An 18,249-nucleotide genomic window follows, 5' to 3' on the forward strand; every position below is an offset into this window, starting at 1 on the left:
CCGGGAAGGAGTATACGGGAGTAACTTCGGCTTTATGATTCCTAACTGTAGATGTGATTGGTTGTTAAATATTATCCTGGGTTACAACGGAAATGCGAGGTTCCAGCCTTGGAGCAACCCAGCTCTTGCCTGCAAAGCTCACATCGTACTGGAATCTGGTTCCTGAGTGTCAGAGTGCGTTGCCTGGTGTCAGCTCTTTCCGAATCAGTTTGCAGAGCGCCAGTGTCCTCTGCCTGGTGTCGCTATACAGTAAAACCCCCGTCTCCTCCTCGGGAAGAGAGTCCCGCTGTGACCACGAGCCCTGACCACAGCCCTAGTCAGAGCTGTGCATGCTGGGTTTTCACCGATGGACGACAGTGTGTGTGCGTGTGCGCGCGCACACGCGGTGCGCCAGGCATTGCGGGAAGCCGCGCGTGCGTGGCGGAGCCCCCCACCTTCGCCTCTGCCCCGCAGTCGACCACGTGGTGCCCGAGCCCGAGTCCAGCCTGAGCGAGGCCTACGAGAAGTGGCGCGAGTGGGCGGACGCCAAGAGCTGCTGCGACTACGCCCTGCACGTGGACATCACGCGCTGGACCGACAGCGTGCGGCAGGAGGTGCAGAGCCTCGTCAAGGACAAGGGTGAGCCCGCCCCCCCCTCCCCCCCCCCCCCCCCCCCCCCGCTCGGCCTCGCCTTGGCGTTGGAGGCGGGGTCACCGTGTGGAGCCCAGGATCGTTTCGAACTCACCACGGTCCAGCCTTCGGTCTCCCGTGGCGGGGTACACGCACGCACACACACACACACACACACACACACACACACACACACACACACACACACACGGCTTTAACAGCCACAGGTCACTCCAGGGAGGACGAGGAGGCTTTGGGGGGGAATCTGCCCCGGGTTGAACCCCTCTGGGTGGAAATGGCTTTAAATTATAATAACGCCGTTTTGGCCGGGGGCGTTGTGGGCTGAGATGGCCCTAATGGTTGGAGACCAAAATTGTCTTCCTTTCCTCCGAAACGATTCCATTCCCCGGTCCCACCTATTTATTTTGGGTGAGAATTAAATAGCTGTATTCTCATGAACCCCGATGGCTTAGGTATTTGAGGGCAGGCGGAATCGTTTTATTAGGATGGAAGGAACGTTCTTTAAACAGCGTGTAGCGTCGGTACCCTTTTATTATACAAATCATAAACGAGATGGCTGGGCGGACACGCCCAGATCTGACTTTGGACTAAAGTTAAACTGAGCAAACTGTAGTGAAGGATAGGAAAGACAGCTTATTGGCTATAATGATGATCTGTGCAGTCAGAAGCACAGATTCAGTGACCAAAAAAAAAAGGTGTCGGAACCTGCTGAGTCTCTGAAACGTCACGGATGTATTTATTTTGGCAGGGCTGAGGTTGGGGCTCGGCTCTCGCTTGCTAGGCAGGGGCTGTGCTGTTGGAACCACGACCTTAGCGCAGTTATTTCCCCCTCCCCTCCCCGCCCACAGGTTACACAGGTCATTGGCCACATATAGATACCGAATAGCACACACACACACACACACACACACACACACACACACACACACACGTCCATTCCCTAGAAACAGAGACGCCGCTTATGAAGATCCTAGTTTTAGCTGGGCACTGCTGACGCCCGCCTGTAATCCTTGCCTTTCAAGAGGCGCGGATCTGGAGGATGGAAGCAGCTTCCTATCAGCCCGGGGAAGAAAAAGTCCGCGAGACTCCATCTCCTGGGCCGGAGGCACGGCTCAAGTAGAGTGCCAGAAAGAAAGAAGAAGGGAGGGAGGGAGGGAGGGAGGGAGGACAGACGGAAGGGAGGAAGGAAGGAAGGGAGAGAAAGAGAGAAAAAGGAAGGGAGGAAGGAAGGGAAGGGGGAAGGACAGAAGGAAGGAAGGACAGATGCAAGGGAGGAAGGAAGGTAGGACAGACAGGAGGGAGGGAGGAAGGGAGGGAGGAAGGAAGGAGGAAGGAGGAGGAAGGGAGGAAGGGGAGCTGCCGGTCCCGTCGGGCCGACTCCGGGCGTCGGGGACGCTGTGCCTGCGCCGGCCAGGCCCCCGGGGGCCATGACGGCGGGGCAGAGGCGGAGGACGGGGGAGGGGGCATCAACGTGGCTCTTGCTGTGTCTCCCTTCCTCCCCCGGCCTGCAGGGGTGAACTCCTTCATGGTGTACATGGCCTATAAGGATCTGTATCAAGTGTCCAACACCGAGGTAACGATCCGCGTGCGGTGGGGCTTGGGGTGTCTGGACAGGTTTCCCCTCGTCCGTCAGCGACCTTGGCCTTTGTCACATGAGCCCCCGTGGCCGCCACGCTGGCCGTTCAAGGTCGTGAGGTCGTGGGCAGGGCCGGGAGCTCGGGTTTCTACCCGCAGTAGCCGTCGGGGGAGGGGGGGTGGGGGGGACGAGCAAGGTCTTACCTGTACCTCGGTCTACTGCACACGACCCAGATCCCTCGCCAGCTTGGTGAGAGGGCGGGGTGCTGGGCCTGGAGGGGGCGTGGGCTCCGGACCCGCCCCGGCTCTCCCCCTGCATCGTGATGGCGAGGACACAGCTCACGTTAGCACAGGAGTCGCGGTCCCCACGCTTTCTGGTGGGGAGGGAAGGGGGGGCCCGGCCTTGGCAGGCAGGCTCAGAGCCGAGGGCTTCCCCGCGACCTGTCGGGGTGCCTTTCCGACCCCCTCGTGTCCGGGAGCCCCGCACGCCGTGCTCTTTGCCCCCGCGTGGCCTCCGGGCGTGTCGCTGGGCCACTCCCTCTTCCGGGCGTGCGTCCTGCGGCCCGTGTTCCGGCCGTCGACCGACGCGGCTTCCTCCGGGTCCTCCTTCCCCTGGTTGGCGGCCCCGGCACCCCGTCTCCAGGTGAGGTGGCTCGCGGTGACGGTGACCGGGCTTCGCTTCCGTTCCAGCTCTACGAGATCTTCACCTGCCTGGGGGAGCTGGGCGCCATCGCGCAGGTCCACGCTGAGAACGGGGACATCATCGCTCAGGTAATTCCCCGCCGTGCGCTGTCGGGGCGAGGTGGGGTGTCCCCCCCCCACACACTGCTGCCTCACCCCCTCCGTGTTCCTGGAGCTCCGGATCTGCCCCAGGAGCCCCGGGGGTGGGGGGGGGGGGAGGCGGGCAGGGGGAGAGGTGGACGCAGCAAAGGGAGACCCGGGGAGCCACCAAGAGGCCCGGCCGTCCGGGCCAGTCGCACAGGGCGCCCCAGAAGAGGGGCTTCCGGGGTCCCCCGCCCCCCAAGACGGTCCGTGTGCTAACGCGAAGCCCGTGGGGCCGCATTTCTCAGAAGCCAGAAACGGGGCCCGGGGCTGCAGAACTCAGCCGTAGATCGTGAAGAACGCAAGCCGCGTGGGGCTCCGCATCCCACCTGGAGACGGCGTTGAGAAACACGAAGGGGGCGTGATAAAGCCGGGGCCCCGGGGGCCCCAACCCACCCCGGGAAAGCAGGCGGAGAGCAGCGCCCGCTCTACCCGTAGAGAGGACAAGCCGGGGGGTGGGAGCCCTGCGCAGGCCGCCCCTCCTCTCAGTCTCCCAGCAACGAGTGCCATCGGGGAGCACTTAGTACTCTGGGCTAGGCACTAGCCAGGTGCTCGAGCGCACGTGCTTCCAGGCTTCTGGCGGCCCTTTCCAGACGCCATTGTGGAGCCGGCCGCCCGTGGCTCGCACCGCCTCGAGTCCTAGCTGCTCAGGAGACGGAGATCCAGGAATTGCAACTGGAAGCCAGCGGGGCTCCAATGGTCTCCTATCAGTCACCAAAAGAAAACACAGAAAACCCCAGGAGTGGGGCTGTGGCTCAAGTGGGGTAGTGCCAGCCTTGAGTGAAAAAGCTAAAGTACTACTACAGCTCTAAGTTCAAGTTCCGGCACACGCACGTGCGTGTGCACACACACACACACTCAAAAAAAGGTGCCCCTATGCTTCCCGTTTTGTGGGTGAGAAACATCGAGGTTCCGAGGGACGAGATCTCCGCCCAGGAACCAAAGGGAAGAACCGGGGGACGCGGAACTCGGGCCCTCGGCTGAGGTGCCTTGGCGGACGCGTTTGCCCACCCACGGTGCCCCAGGAGCCCCTTCCTCCTCTAGCCTGACCACCATGGCCCCAGCCCGGGGCCCCCCTGGCCTCCAGTCAGGGCAAGACCGCAGCTGCTGTGCTGTGGGAAGAGAGCTAAGTGCTTACGGGAGGATGCTTAGTCCACGCCCCCGCCCACGCTCAGACGCGGCGACACCTCTGTCCCTGAGGGCCCAGCTGCCACTCCCAAGGGAGACCCCCTGATGGTGTGAGACTCCCAGCGTCCCTCCCCTCCCCTCCCTCCCCTCCCTCCAAGCCTCAGTCCAGGCCAAACGTCCTGCTCCTTGCGTACACAGAGCTTCAGCCCTTCTTTCCCCGTGGTCCAGGGGCAGAGGCTTCTCTGTCTCCTTCTCCCCCCTTTCTCGCTGCCTTGGGGGGATCTGTTCTCAGTCCGGGGTGGTATTAAGGCGTGTTTCCGTCTGGATGCGTGTCTCAGCGCGTTTATGAAACACAGCCTGCGCTGAGCGATGGTGCAGCGGCTTCTCAGCGGAGGCAGCGGCTGGGCCGAGTTTCTCCCAGCGCGTTGGCAGAAGGGACTCAGAAGCCGAGAAGACATCGTTTCCTCCGGCAAACGCCGGGGCAGGGTCCACTGGGCGTGCGGCGTCCTCGGGGTTCGTTGAAGCAGCTGCAGAGCACCTGCGATCACAGAGCACCTGCGATTACAGAGCACCTGCTGTTACAGAACACCTGCAATCACAGAGCACCTGTGATCACAGAGCACCTGCCGTTACAGAGCACCTGCCGTTACAGAGCACCTGCCGTTACACAGCACCTGCCGTTACAGAGCACCTGCCGTTACAGAACACCTGCCGTTACAGAACACCTGCCGTTACAGGGCACCTGTTATCACAGAGCACCTGCCGTTACAGAGCACCTGCCGTTACAGAGCACCTGTTATCACAGAGCACCTGCCGTTACAGAGCACCTGCCGTTACAGAGCACCTGTTATCACAGAGCACCTGCCGTTACAGAGCACCTGCCGTTACAGAGCACCTGCCATTACAGAGCACCTGCCGTTACAGAGCACCTGCCGTTACAGAGCACCTGCCGTTACAGAGCACCTGCCATTACATCACCTGCCGTTACAGGGCACCTGTGGTTACAGGGCACCTTACAGAGCATCTGCCGTCACAGAGCACCTGCCGTTACAGGGCACCTGCCGTTACAGAGCACCTGCGATATGCCGGCCCTTTGGGGGGGACGGCAGGAAAGGCCAGGCTCCCTCGCCTCCTGGGAAGCAAGCCCGGCCTGGGGGGGCCCTGACCCCAATGGTCTGAAGCAAGACGGAGTGGGCCCAGCTCGTGGAGTCTGGAGGAGATCTTGTTGAGCTCATGCTTCATTCAATGCAATGGGGTCGGTCAAAGAATAACAAGAGCGCAGGTGCTCTGCGCGAGAAATCGGCCTCTCTTTTTGTGTGTGTCTCCTTCACTTTCTTCGACTGTGCACATTTTCGTGCATCCTCGTCTTTCAGAAATCTGAAGGAACAACAGAAACCCGAGAGGCTCTGCTTCCTTTTTCAGGTGGTCAGGATACCTTGACGCCACACGTCTTAGTTGTGAAGCAAGTCGGATTGGTTCCATCCTCTTTTCTCCTGTGCTCCCGGGTCACTGGGGGGAGCGGAGTTTTAGCAACTTGTCTTAGGACGTTTCAGGGTGAACGCCAGGAAAATGGTGGCCGTTGATGCCTTAGGCTGTCTGCCCGTGCAAGCTAGCCCACTGCTCAACCTCCCGCTGCTCCTGGAAGCAGAAGAGAAGTCCAGGGAGATTACCCAGAAACGCGTGCGGCAGACAGCTCTTCTGCAGCATCCACAGCTTGTTAGATACAGATGTGAGCACCACCACCACCTCAGGGAATGCTGTCTGGAGGCGTTATTGAGCTCACAGATTGAATCCACAGTCTGCATCGCTTAAAAGCATACAGATCCAGAGGAGCTTATTGAAATGTAGACTGCTACAAGTTAAAACTCTTTTTTTTTTTCCTGATTCGGTAGGCCAGAACAGCTTGGAAACCACCTTTGCTACTAAAGCAGCTCAGGTGACCAGGGAGCTGGCAGACCAAACTCGGGGGGACGTGGCACTAACCGTGAGCTCCCTGGGTTCAAGTGCTTAGTTAGCCCAGAGCCCGGGGCGAAGCAGACGTGCACGCGTCTGGTTGAATAGACGGGTTTAAAGTACAAGCTAAGCAGTGTATTTCCAGAGTTAGCTGAAATAAATGGAAAATAAGTTACCCGGTCCAAATTCTGATAGGCAATCTAGCCATAAAATGAATACTTATTGCTAAACGGATCCTGGGGCCAGACGGTGCCATCCTGTCTGTTCACGAGGCTGAGTATTGCAGTTCAAAGCCAATCTGGGCAGAAAAGTCCGTGAGCTGCAGCAGAAGGCCAGAAGGGGGGAGATAATGGCTCAAGTGGTAGAGCACCACAGATTTGAAGGAACGGACTAAGTGAAAGTATCCTGAGTTCAAGCTCAAGTAATGATGTGTGCGCGCACACGCACACACACACAGACACACACACACACACAGCCAACATCCTTCTTCCTGGCTAAGCCTCCTGAGGAACGTTTTCTGTTGTGTTCTCTCTCTAGGAGCAATCCCGGATGCTGGAGATGGGGATCACGGGCCCGGAAGGCCACGTGCTGAGCAGACCCGAAGAGGTGAGTGGCCGGGGGAGAAGGGCATGCTGGGAGGGAGCCCGAGGGGGTGGGATAGCAAACCCCGTGTGTGCGCGCGCGGGAACTTCTGGTTCGCTGACGTCTTCAGTCGGAATCTGCTTCCCGGTGCCCTGGCCGCCTCCCTGTGGCCTGCGCTCCAGCTGCTTTCCAGACCTGTCTATCCCGCTTTCCCCAGCCACGTGCCTACCCCGGGCGCGAACACGCGTTCCCGGAAGGTGCTGAGAGCCTAAGAACGCCAGAGGGCGCTGCTGGAACCTTCTCTCCCAAACCACTCCCGGTCAGCGTTTGCCGCGAGGCCTTGAGACGGTGGAGGAGGAGTGGAGAGGGGAGAGAACTCCTTTCTCACCTGCCCCGTGGCCCGGCCGCCCCGAGGGAGGGCGCGAGAGGCGGGGGTTCCGCGCGGGGCTGTCAGCGGGGGGCCGTTGCCTTCGTGGTTCCTGCCGTGATCGCGGCGAACCCCGGCGACGTGGCTTCCGCGGCTTCCCGCCGTGTTCTGTTCCCGGCCTTCCGCGGCGCGGGGCGAGTAGGTGGGCGGAAGAGTGGGTTTTGGGGGGCGTGACGCCCGGGTGTGCGCGTCTCACGCGGGCGAGCGAGTGATGTGTCCCTCTCGCAAAGATCCGTGAATCCGTCCACGCGGAACACGCGTGGACGGGCCGCACCTCACTGGGTCCCCGGCGCATCATCCACTCTCTCTCTCCCTCTCTCTCTCTCGCTCTGTGGCGTTCGTCCCGCCATTGGCCGCAGCTGATACGTGTGATTGCCGTTCTGTTTCCTTCATAGAATACCAGGTCCCCCTGGGCGCCGGGGCCTCCCGTCTGTAATCCTAGCTCGTCGGGGGGGGGGGGGGGCTGAGATAGAACTGAGAATTGCAGTTCAAAGCCAGCCCAGGCAAGAAAGTCTGTGAGCCTCTTATCTCCAGTTACCCGCCAGACAAGCGGAGCTGTGGCCCAGAGTGGGTGAATGCTAGCCTCGAGCAAAAGAGCCCAGAGACAGGGCCTAGGCTCTGAGTTCAAGCCGCAGGGCCCACCGAAATGATGATGATGATGGTGATGATGATGATACCGGGTCACTTTCTGCGGCCCACTTACTCCTGCCATGCCGATCGCATGCGTGGCCTCTCTCATCATCGCTGCCACCCGAGGGAGTGAACGCTGTTGTGCCGATCAACACCCAGTGGAGGCTAGGGCTGGAATCGTGGCACAGGGGTAGAGCGTCCCGTGGGGGGTTCCTGACTTCCCGTGCGCCGGGTGGATGTTCTGTCCCCCCCCCCCCCCCGCGGTCGGTAGCGGGTGCGGGGTTCGCGCCTCCGTCGTTCACGCCCGGAAATGGGGCTTTCTCCGCAGCTGGAGGCGGAGGCGGTGTTCCGCGCCATCACCATCGCCAGCCAGACCAACTGCCCCCTGTACGTCACCAAGGTCATGAGCAAGAGTGCCGCGGACCTCATCTCCCAAGCCAGGAAGAAAGGTGACTGGCGGGATTCCCGGGCGACCTGCCCCCGAGGGGCGACCCGCCCCCCCTCCCCCCCCACCTCACCCCCCCCCCCCACCGCCAGGCGCAGGGGGCGGGCTCGGCGGTTCGCGTGACGCGGCACAGCGGATCCAGTCAGCTCCTTGCAGATGGGGTGTGCCTCGCGTCCTCGTTTCAAGCCGCCGCCTTTGTGCGCGTGATCTGGGGGGGGGGGTTGGGGGTATAGCGAAGATCACCCCAACGCCCGAGGTCAGCTCGCGTTGGCTTTAAACAAGCAGCCCCCAAAGCAGGGGGTTGGTACGAGTGTCGGCGGCGCAGCTAGGTTTGGGGGGGCGGCGTTTATCCGTGACGTGAAGCCTGGGTCACTGTACTTCCTTTCCCGGCCCTCTTCCTGCCCCCCCCCCACCCCCCGCCCCCCGCCCCCGACAGCTTCGTGTTCCATGTGAACGGTGACAGCAAGACATGCCAGGGGCCGCCTGTGTTGTCCTGGGTGGCGAAGGCACTGGGCGGGAGAGCGGAGCTGGCGGGGATTGTGGCCGCGAAGCCGGGACCGTGGGCGGGCTGCGCTTGGTCAGGAGAGGGGGCTTCCCACGCGGGTCTCGCGGGGCTGCCACTGCCACTCGATGGTGAGACACAGCACGGACCCTCAGACGTCGAGGCAGACCGAAATTCCACGCAGAACAAAGTAAAACTAAATCTCGATCGCAGGATTTATTTATTCTCAGGAGGTGAGGTCGGCGTTTACGTCGCACCTACCGTGTGCAACACCTTACACACACACACACACACACACACACCCGCCAACCCCTCTCATTCCACAGGCCCCAGAGGAAGACGTTGCCTCGTCTTGCGAGTTCTAGGGTGCATCCAGCTAACAGTGTCTGCAATGAGAATAACTCCGTGATCGAGCTTTAGTTTTCCTTTATTCTGCGTGGAATTTCGGTCTGCCTCGGCATTTGAGGCTCCGTGCTGTGTCTCACCCTCGAGTTCCCTCTCGTCTAGAAAATGCACGGTTGTTCGCGTTCAGCGCATCGTTCGCACCGAGCAGAGGGGGAAGCAGAGGCCCGGAGAAAGAGGAGGCCGCCCGTGGAATTATCGGTTTCCCTCCAGAACGGGAGCTTCGAGTCCGGGCCCTGAGCACCGTGGACTCGACCGCAGACCTGACGCCCTTTGCCGCCCTTTTCAGGGAATGTGGTCTTTGGGGAACCCATCACCGCTAGCCTGGGAATCGACGGGACCCACTACTGGAGCAAGAACTGGGCGAAAGCGGCCGCCTTTGTGACCTCGCCGCCCCTGAGCCCCGACCCCACCACGCCCGACTACATCAACTCCTTGCTGGCCAGGTTGGTGCGGCCCGCGTCCGTCCGGAGGCGGCGTCCGTCCCGGAGGCCGGCCGCTGGGGGCCCGAGTGGTCCCATCTGCCACGGTGGGACGTTCTCCGGCCGTCCCCAGCGCAGAAACCTCCGGCGTCTCCATCCTGTTTCTCAAGCGATGACCCGGCAGCCATGTTAGCAGTGGCCGTGGCCCTGGCCACCCGCCACGCGCGCCGGGTCTCCCCCGGCCGCTGGGCTCCCCGCCAGCGGCTTTCCGAGCGGGGGGACCGTCCGCCCGTTCCCGGCGACTCGCAGGCGTGGCGACGGAGGGTCAGAGTTCACGGCGGAGGTCGCCACCCGCGGGTCACGGTGACGCGTGGCTGGAACCGCCCGTGGCTGTCGGTGGGCCGTGCGCCTCAGTTCTGTTTGCTGGGGCGCTCGCGGGGCGGTCTGATCGCACCCCGTCACTTGTGGGGTGGGGGTGACTGAACCCAGAGAGGGGAGAGAGGTACCCCGGCTCACAGCGAGGGGCGGAGGAGGGCGTCGGGAGGCGATGGCGGGGCTCCGCCCTCTCACAGAGCGACACGGAGACGGTCCCCCCGACGGGCGGGCGGGCGGGCTCCGTCCGTCCGTCCGTCCGTCGTGATCACGGGGCGCGCTCTCCCTCTCCAGCGGGGATCTGCAGCTCTCCGGCAGTGCCCACTGCACCTTCAGCACCGCCCAGAAGGCCATCGGGAAGGACAACTTCACAGCCATCCCCGAGGGCACCAACGGGGTGGAGGAGCGCATGTCCGTCATCTGGGACAAGGCCGTGGTAAGGGGGCGGGGGGGGTGGGGCCGAGGCGGGGGGCGCGGCCGAGGCGGGGGCCGGTTTGGGAGCTAGCCTCGTAGCCACCGACCCCAGGTGTGTGGGGTTGGAAGAAGCGTCCCCAGGCGAAGAGCCCGGCCGCGGACGGCCGCGAGGCTTCTTCCGCCGCCAGTGAGCCCCTGATCACTCTCGCGCTGTCGGGCCGCGGCGGGGCTTCCGCCGCCAGTGAGCCCCTGATCACGCTCGCGCTGTCGGGCTCCCCGATGGCTTCCTTCGAGAGGGCGCTGGACGCGGGAAGCCGTGAACGCGCCGTCTGTCCGGCGCGTGTTTGCGACGCGAAGTTACGGCGGCTTATTTCTCTCCTCGCAAAGCAATGTACGGACCAAGGATTTTCGCGATCGGACAACACATTTTTACCTATTTACACTAACAATTGGCCGTCGGTGAGTGTGTGCTCACAGTGGCTCCCAGCGCTACGGGCACGCAGACCACCTGATTTATTCATTTGGCCACTTCCCTGTGTGCAGGGTGTACGCGAATGCCTCCTTCTGTCTACACGGCGTGACCCACCCAGTCCCTTTGCTTCTTGACTCCCAGGAAGCTCACGGCTCGCTTTTAACTTCGGTCCTCGGTGCCCCCGGGCCCTTCGTGTTGAGAACACAGAACGCACGCTTCTGTCTCTGAGAGCTGGTCTCTTCCACGCTGTGCCGCGCTCACGAGTCGGTTTCTATAGCCCGGCGCTATCTGGATTTATTAAAAACAACACGAGACGCTCGTGCCGCGTCATTGCATCGCACTCGGCGGTAGACGCCGTAGGTCGTTCCTGAAGATTCTATCACCGCGGGACGGGAGAGCCGCCTTCCTGGGTGCCGGCCCGTTCCACGAGTGTGCGCGCACCAAGGGAATCACTGCCGCCCCGTCTTAGGACGCGGCCCCCTCCCCCGCGAGGCAGGGCTGGGCCATTAGGCTGGAAACCTGACACAAGCGCGCGTGGGAAAGCGGACAGACAGACAGACGGCTGGAGCTGCCTCTCCCACGGCCCAGCGGCTCAGGACGGTCGTCCCGGCTCCGCGGGAGACCGAGATGAAAAGGATCACGAGCCAACCCTTCACGAGCCCCTACCTCACCCGGTTCGAGGCTGGGTGTGGGGACTCGGCGTTCAGCCCGGCTGCGCGTGCGGGAAGTAGAAATAGGGAGAGGACGGGCGGGAGACGCCGCAGCTCAACCGCAGTCGCCGGTGGAGGGAACCCGCCTCCTCCCACCACTCGGGGTGGTGGCCATCTCCACCTCCAATGAGGCCGCTGCGTATTCCAAATACACACGTGGCTGAAGGCCGGGGTCACGGGGTCACACTTGTGTTCACCTTGAACTCCCTCGTTCCTCGTGGAATGACCATGACATGAGTGAAAATGCGTGTACCCCGCACAAGATGCGTGCACCCCGGGGCAGTGCTGTGGACCTGAGGCCTCGTGTCTACCCTGCTGGGGTCTCTCTCTCTCTCTCTCTCTCTCTCTCTCTGTCTGTCTCCCCGGGTCTTTGGGCTCGTTTTCCTCTGAGCTGGGAAGCTGAGGCGTCCGCGGGTTCCGGTCACGTGGAGACCGAGTCAGCTGTCCGAGTCACACGCTCCCTGCGTTTATTTCTCCAGGCCACGGGGAAGATGGACGAGAACCAGTTCGTGGCCGTGACGAGCACCAACGCCGCCAAGGTCTTCAACCTGTACCCTCGCAAGGGCCGGGTGTCCGTGGGCTCGGACAGCGACCTGGTCATCTGGGATCCCGACGCCGTGAAAATCGTCTCCGCCAAGAGCCACCAGTCGGTGAGGCCCCGGGCGGGCGGGTGGGAATCCACGCGGGCCCGAGTCCGTCCTCCGGGCGCGTCCGTCCCCCCCTCCTCCCCCTCCCCCTCCCCCCCACCGCGGCCCCTGTCGTGTCCCCCGCCACCAGGCCTCCGAGTACAACATCTTCGAGGGCATGGAGCTGCGCGGGGCGCCGCTGGTGGTCATCTGTCAGGGCAAGATCATGATGGAGGACGGCAACCTGCACGTGACGGCGGGCGGCGGCCGCTTCGTCCCCTGCGGCCCCTTCTCCGACTACGTCTACAAGCGCATCAAAGCCCGGAGGAAGGTAGGGCGCGGGGGGCGGGGGGCGGGGGCCCCCCCCCCCGAGGCGGGGGGATGGAGGGAATCGTGAAAAGGCGTTGGCCACAGACGGGGTGTGTGTGTGTGTGTGCGTGTGCGTGTGTGTGTGTGTGTGTGTGCGTGTTTTCCCCAAGGAATCTCTCCAGTTTTTCTAACACTTTTTATTGAAAACAATGTAAACTCTGAATCATGCCCTATGCTGCATATTTGTATGGAAATACACAACGGTCTCCCTGGGCGTTTGTGACCCCGCCTCTGTAATCTTAACCGCTCAGTTGGCTGAGAACTGAGGATCCGAGTTCAAAGCTAGCCTGGCCGGGCACGTCTGAGAAGCGATTATCTTGCGCTGATCACCCCGAAGCAGAGGTGGAGTTGTGACTCGAGTGCTAGCTTCGAACCCATAAGCCAAGGGGCTCAGGCTCCGGTACTGATACCTTCCATTCTTTTTACGGGTCCTGGGTCTTGAACTCTGGGTCTGGGCGCTGTCCCTGAGCTTTTGCACTCCAGGTTGGCGCTCGACCGCTTGAGCCACAGCTCCGCGCTTCATGGTCAGTGGGAAATAAGAGACCCGCGGGCTTTCCTGCCCCCGCTGGCTTCCAGTGGGGAGTCTCAGTTCTCAGCCTTCTGTGTAGGTAGGATTACAAGTGTGGCCCTGGATAGTCTTTTTTTCTTTCTTTTTTTTTTTTTTTTGGCCAGTCCTGGGCCTTGGACTCAGGGCCTGAGCACTGTCCCTGGCTTCTTTTTGCTCAAGGCTAGCACTCTGCCACCTGAGCCACAGTGCCACTTCTGGCCATTTTCTATATATGTGGTGCTGGGGAATCGAACCCAGGGCTTCAAGTATACGAGGCAAGCACTCTTGCCACTAGGCCATATCCCCAGCCCCATCCCTGGATCGTCTTCATGGATTACAAGTTCTCATCCACCCATCCCGTTCCAGCCCGGGAGTCCTGTTCCCATGGCGCAAATGCTGACGACCTTCAGCTACCATGGCTGAAAGGGGAGCTCAGTTGAGTTCTTGATTTTAAAAACTCTCTCACACGCACACACGCACGCGCACGCACGCACGCACGCACACTCACTGATGCTCACATTTTATATGTGTCCAGTTTGGTCGGTGTGAGCGTGCCCGACACGGCTTGGGTTCCTTCTCCCCAGCCTAACCGCCTCGCGAGATGGGGCTTTGTGTAGGGAGGACTCCGCGGAGCACTTGTGCCTCGTTCCGCCGTGACCCCTCTCCCTTGCGTGAACGGACGCCTCCCCCCTCCCCCGCCCCCCCCGCTCCCCTCCCCCTTCCATCCCTCTCCCCCGCCCCCCCCCCCCCCCGCAGACCCGGGACCCTCACGAGCGCCCGGCCACCTCTGTTCCTTCCCGCTGCAGATGGCGGACCTGCACGCCGTCCCCAGGGGCCTGTACGACGGGCCGGTGTTCGATCTGACCACCACCCCCAAAGGAGGGACCCCCGCGGGCTCCACCCGGGGCTCCCCCACGCGGCCGAACCCGCCCGTGAGGAACCTGCACCAGTCGGGGTTCAGCCTGTCAGGTGGGCGGGACGCAGGTGTATAACAGCGGGGGGGGGGGGGCGGGGAGGGGGGAGGGGGACCGCGATGGGAGGAGACGGTCTCAGGTTCGAGGTGGAGTCCAAACGGCGACCCCGAAGTGACGGTGATTGTCTGCCCTTCGGGGGAGCCTGGCCCTAGCCCGTGTTCATGGCTCTCTCCCGTCTGTCCCACGTCGTTCAAGGCTCCTGTCGTGGGGAGACGGACCCGGCCGCTCGGTGTGCGAGAGGCCCAGCTCCTCCCCGGGGTGGGGGTGGGGGTGGGGGGGGCAGAAACCCCGGCCCTTCCCGGGGAGCCGAGAGGGGGGTCCCGGCCAGCTCTCGGGGTCTGTCGGGCCGCAGCCGTTCACCTGGCTTTGGGGGCTCTTCCTCGGCACGGCGAGGGGGAGGCAGACAGGGAAAGGTCCCCGTCTCCTCCTAAGGGAGACAGGTGCTGACTCTCTCCTTCTCCTCTCTCCCTCCCCTCCCTCCCCTCCATTCCCCCCCCACCCCCCCCCACCGCAGGCACCCAAGTGGACGAGGGCGTCCGCTCGGCCAGCAAGCGCATCGTGGCGCCCCCCGGAGGCCGCTCCAACATCACCTCGCTGAGCTAAGCCGCTCCCCCCTCCCGCCCCCCCCCGCCCTCCCCCCCAAAGAGGAGGAGAGCCCGCGCGGCCGGCGGAGGCGCAGAGGAGCCAGAAGCCACGAGGGTCCGCGCCGTCCGTTCTCGGAGCAGCAGCGCGAGTCCCCGCGGCTGCGACGGAAGGGATGGACGAGCCTCAAGCCTTAGGTCTCCCCCACCCCCCCGCCGCGGCGCTTGCTGGCCTCGCTGTACCAGATTGCTTTGTTGTTCCGTGGATGCGTACCTAGCCTTGGTTTGTGTGCCCCTCTCCCCGACGACGACGTGCATGCCAGAGGGTCTGCTCATCCCGTAGTGTTGAGAGCGTGTGTAGCGACGGGGGGGGGGGGGGGGGAGAGCGGGGGGGGGAGGGGAGGGGGACGTGATTAGAAGCCACGTGGGTCATTTGGGCTGAGTGGGCGGTGGAGGATTCGGCAGGGCTGGCGGGGGGGGGCTTGGAGGAGGGAGGAGGGGTGGGGGGGCCGGGGGGGCCTGGCTGAGGGGGAGCGCCGTGTGCATCGTGTGGGGGACACGCCGTGTATTTCCACGGGAGACGGCGACCTGGGGTGCCCCTTCTCAACCGGGGCTCCGCCCAGGCGGCCGGAGGGCTTTGCGTCCCGGGAGGTTTTGTTTCTTTGAACCCTTTATGGACACACCCCGAGCTCCAGTCCTTTCTCGACGCCGGCGTGGGTGGGGGCCTCGCTTTCAGACCCCCTCCCGTGTCCCGGGCTTGCGGGGCGGGCTGGGTGGGAGCCAGGGATGCTTTGCTCCTCTTGCTCTGAGAAGGCGATCCACCCCCCCCCCCGCCACCCCGAGAGCACACAGCCCCCCGCGGCGTGCCGGTCACACTTGTGACACCCCCAGGAGGGCTCACGGGGGACGGGATGGTGAAGGCGGGAGAGGCTGATGGAGGAGAGCCATCTCCGGAGACCCGAGCGCATCCGGGATGGAGCACGGTGACTGTGAGCTGGCGTCGTGAGTTCCCTGTCTGTCACCGCCGCCAGGGAGTCCCGCTCCTAGGAAAGCGGCGAAGCGGGGATTTGTGCGCAGGGAACACGCCGTGCAGCACCTGCTTCCGTCTCTCTGTCCGTCCTCGGCCTGTCCATCCTCCTCTTCTGTTCGCGGGCCCTGGGGAGCGAGCGACTCTCTGGTTCCGGTACCGAGTGGAGCGGCGGGGTGTGGCCTTCCTTACGGAGGGGGAGCAGGGGGTCAGAAGGGGCTGTCGGTCCACCGCGCTCCCAGGCCTCTTGCCTGACGTGGGAGCAAGGCAGGGATCTGGGGACTCGGAGCTCTGCGCCCCGGCCGTCCTGTGGTAGAACCGCAGCCCTGAGCGCTAAGTACTTGGAAAAGAAGAGCAGGCCTCGGACACCTCTTAAGTACTTAGGAGAAACCGTTGTCTGACTGCAGGGTCTGTGGGGTGTGTGCGTGTGCGTGCGTGTGTGTGCGTGCGTGTGTGTCGGTGCTGGGCAGTGCAGCCCAGGGTCTGCTACGTGCTAGGCGAACATGAGCACTGTGCCGCCCCTCCATCCCTAACCGCAGACGCCCGAATGAGCTGAAGGCCAGAGCCAGGCGCACGCCCGGCCGCGGGGGGAAGAGGATTCCCCCTAGCAAACCCCGCGCTGATCATGAAAACAAACCGTCCTCAGTCACCTTAGGATAGGCGGCTGCGCTGTTCCGAGGCTCTCGTGGTGCTTTTCTTCTAAAGAAGACCTTAAGCAAAAAAATAAAAGAGGAACGTGTAGCTTTAACTTAACAGTTGAGACAGACGCGTCCGAACGACTTTGACCCAGGAGAGGCGTCTGGACGCTGGGACGGGGTGCGCTACCGGCCGTGGCCACCAGATGGCGGGCGAGCCACGCCGGGAACCCGCGGGCCGAGCCCCAAGCCGCACCGGGCCCCCCCTCGGCCTTGCTCTGCACCGGAGACGACGAATCCTCCTCGCACTCGCGGCCGCTCCGAGTCCACGGCCTGCCTTCCCCGTCGCGTGCCCCCGGGGGGGGTGGGCGGCGGTGTGAGGTCTTCCAGTAGCGACGTGGTCTGCCCCTGTGGCGGAGGCTCTCGCTGCCCAGCTCCCCCAAAGCCGGCGGTTCGAGCCTCCCCTCGGACGGCGTAGCTCCGAAGCGCAGGCCTCGCCCCGTCTCCTCCTCCCTGACTTCTCTGAGAGTCTTCGTCGTGAGTCCTAAGCCCGGGCTCCATTTCGCTCACCGTGAAGAGTCCCTCCCCACGTGTCGGCGGTTCCCGATCTCAGTTCTCCCCCCTCCCCCGCCCCCCCCCCGCCCCCCCCACCCGGCCTTCTCCCCTGGACGCCGACCCCCAGCTCGCGCCCCAGATGCACTCGCGGCCGTGCCGGGCTGTCCCGGGCAGCCCCCGCCCCTTGTCCTTTTGCCCCTCTGGGCCCCGGTGTGTGGGTGTTGGGTTCCGTGACCGGCGGGTGTGGACAGACAGTGACCCGCCCTGTGATCCGTGTTAGCTGTGAGGTGGTAGCTCGCGCTCTCTCTCCCTGAAGAGCCGTTTGGTTTGAACCGTGAAGAAAACTGTGTATTGAGTTAGCTGAGCTTAAAGAGAAGCGCGTCCGTCACGTGACTGTTCGTGTAAACCTGGTTATTAAAGCGACTGTAAAAGGACCCACTTGGCTCTTTTGTCTTCTGTGTTTGACTCTCCTACCGTATTAATGATGCACACTGGGCTGGTCGGGGGGGGGGGGCATTCCTGGGCGTGCAGATCTACGGAGGACAGTCATCTGCGGGAAGTGTCCTTTGTGGGGTTTTCCTGATTTGTTTGGCACTGGTCTTGGGGCTCGAACTCAGTGCTCGGTGTTTTCACTCATTGCTTTTTACCCTTCTTCTCCTCGAACCCCACCTCCGCGTCCAGCTTTTTTGCTTATTAATTAGAGCCGAAAGTCTCTCAGATTTGTCCCCTCGGGCTGGCTTTGAACCACAAACTTCACACCTACTCCCCCCGAGTGTGTAGGAGTACATTCGTGAACCACTAGTGCCCAGCTAGTATTTAAAAAAAAAATTTTTTTTTCATGGCCATTGAATGGGTAATTTGACCATTATTAAAACTTTGGGGAATAATTAAGGTTTTCTTGGGAACTGCCAAGTTTAGTATTCGTATAGGAAGCGTTTGTATTTGGAATAAAGCCCGCCGAGTGCAAGGCAGAATGTAAAAGGCCTTTCGCTTTGGCTTAGTTTGGCATTTGGGGTACTTACTGGCGCAAAGTCCTACTGACGGGGTTGTTTTGTAAGAATGGTCGCCATTTTTCTCAAAGTCTGCATCTGGAGGGAAAGCTACAAGTGGGTACTGAGTAACTGCTTCAGCCCCCAGCTCAAGGTGCCCAGCGCGTGTCTGGAAGGGTTATCTGCTGTGCCTACTCCTTCGAGGGTTTTAAGTACATTCCGGCAAGTTGAAGGCCCTGGGGCTGTCACCAAGAGTCTTAAAACTTTATCCGGGGCGGGAGGATGCAGCTCTGTGGCACAAGGTCACGGCTCTGACCTCTTCGGTGTTGCTGGTGGCTCCCGCCTGTCACCCTAGCCACCCTGGAGGCCGAGATAATGAGGATGGTGGTTCGAAGCCAGCCCGGGCAGGAAAGTCTGCGACACTCCTATCTCCAGTGACCCACCAGAAGACGGGAAGCAG

General features: G+C 62.4%; 1 protein-coding gene across 2 annotated transcripts in view; it reads left to right on the forward strand.

Annotated features, from left to right (window-relative positions):
- Dpysl3 (dihydropyrimidinase like 3) overlaps positions 1-14,664 on the forward strand; it is a 63,147-nt gene extending 48,483 nt beyond the window's left edge. For both annotated transcript variants that reach the window (XM_048331125.1, XM_048331126.1), the window contains exons 4-14: positions 454-618; positions 2,142-2,203; positions 2,896-2,976; positions 6,646-6,714; positions 8,076-8,196; positions 9,386-9,542; positions 10,185-10,326; positions 11,966-12,136; positions 12,264-12,443; positions 13,835-13,997; positions 14,517-14,664. In XM_048331125.1, coding sequence (XP_048187082.1) covers positions 454-618; positions 2,142-2,203; positions 2,896-2,976; positions 6,646-6,714; positions 8,076-8,196; positions 9,386-9,542; positions 10,185-10,326; positions 11,966-12,136; positions 12,264-12,443; positions 13,835-13,997; positions 14,517-14,605 — 1,400 coding nt within the window. In that variant the 3' untranslated portion in view covers positions 14,606-14,664. The remainder of the gene's footprint in view (positions 1-453; positions 619-2,141; positions 2,204-2,895; positions 2,977-6,645; positions 6,715-8,075; positions 8,197-9,385; positions 9,543-10,184; positions 10,327-11,965; positions 12,137-12,263; positions 12,444-13,834; positions 13,998-14,516) is intronic.
- The last annotated feature ends 3,585 nt before the right edge of the window (positions 14,665-18,249 follow it).

Source organism: Perognathus longimembris, chromosome 22, assembly GCF_023159225.1.
Source record: "Perognathus longimembris pacificus isolate PPM17 chromosome 22, ASM2315922v1, whole genome shotgun sequence".
NCBI lineage: Eukaryota > Metazoa > Chordata > Mammalia > Rodentia > Heteromyidae > Perognathus > Perognathus longimembris.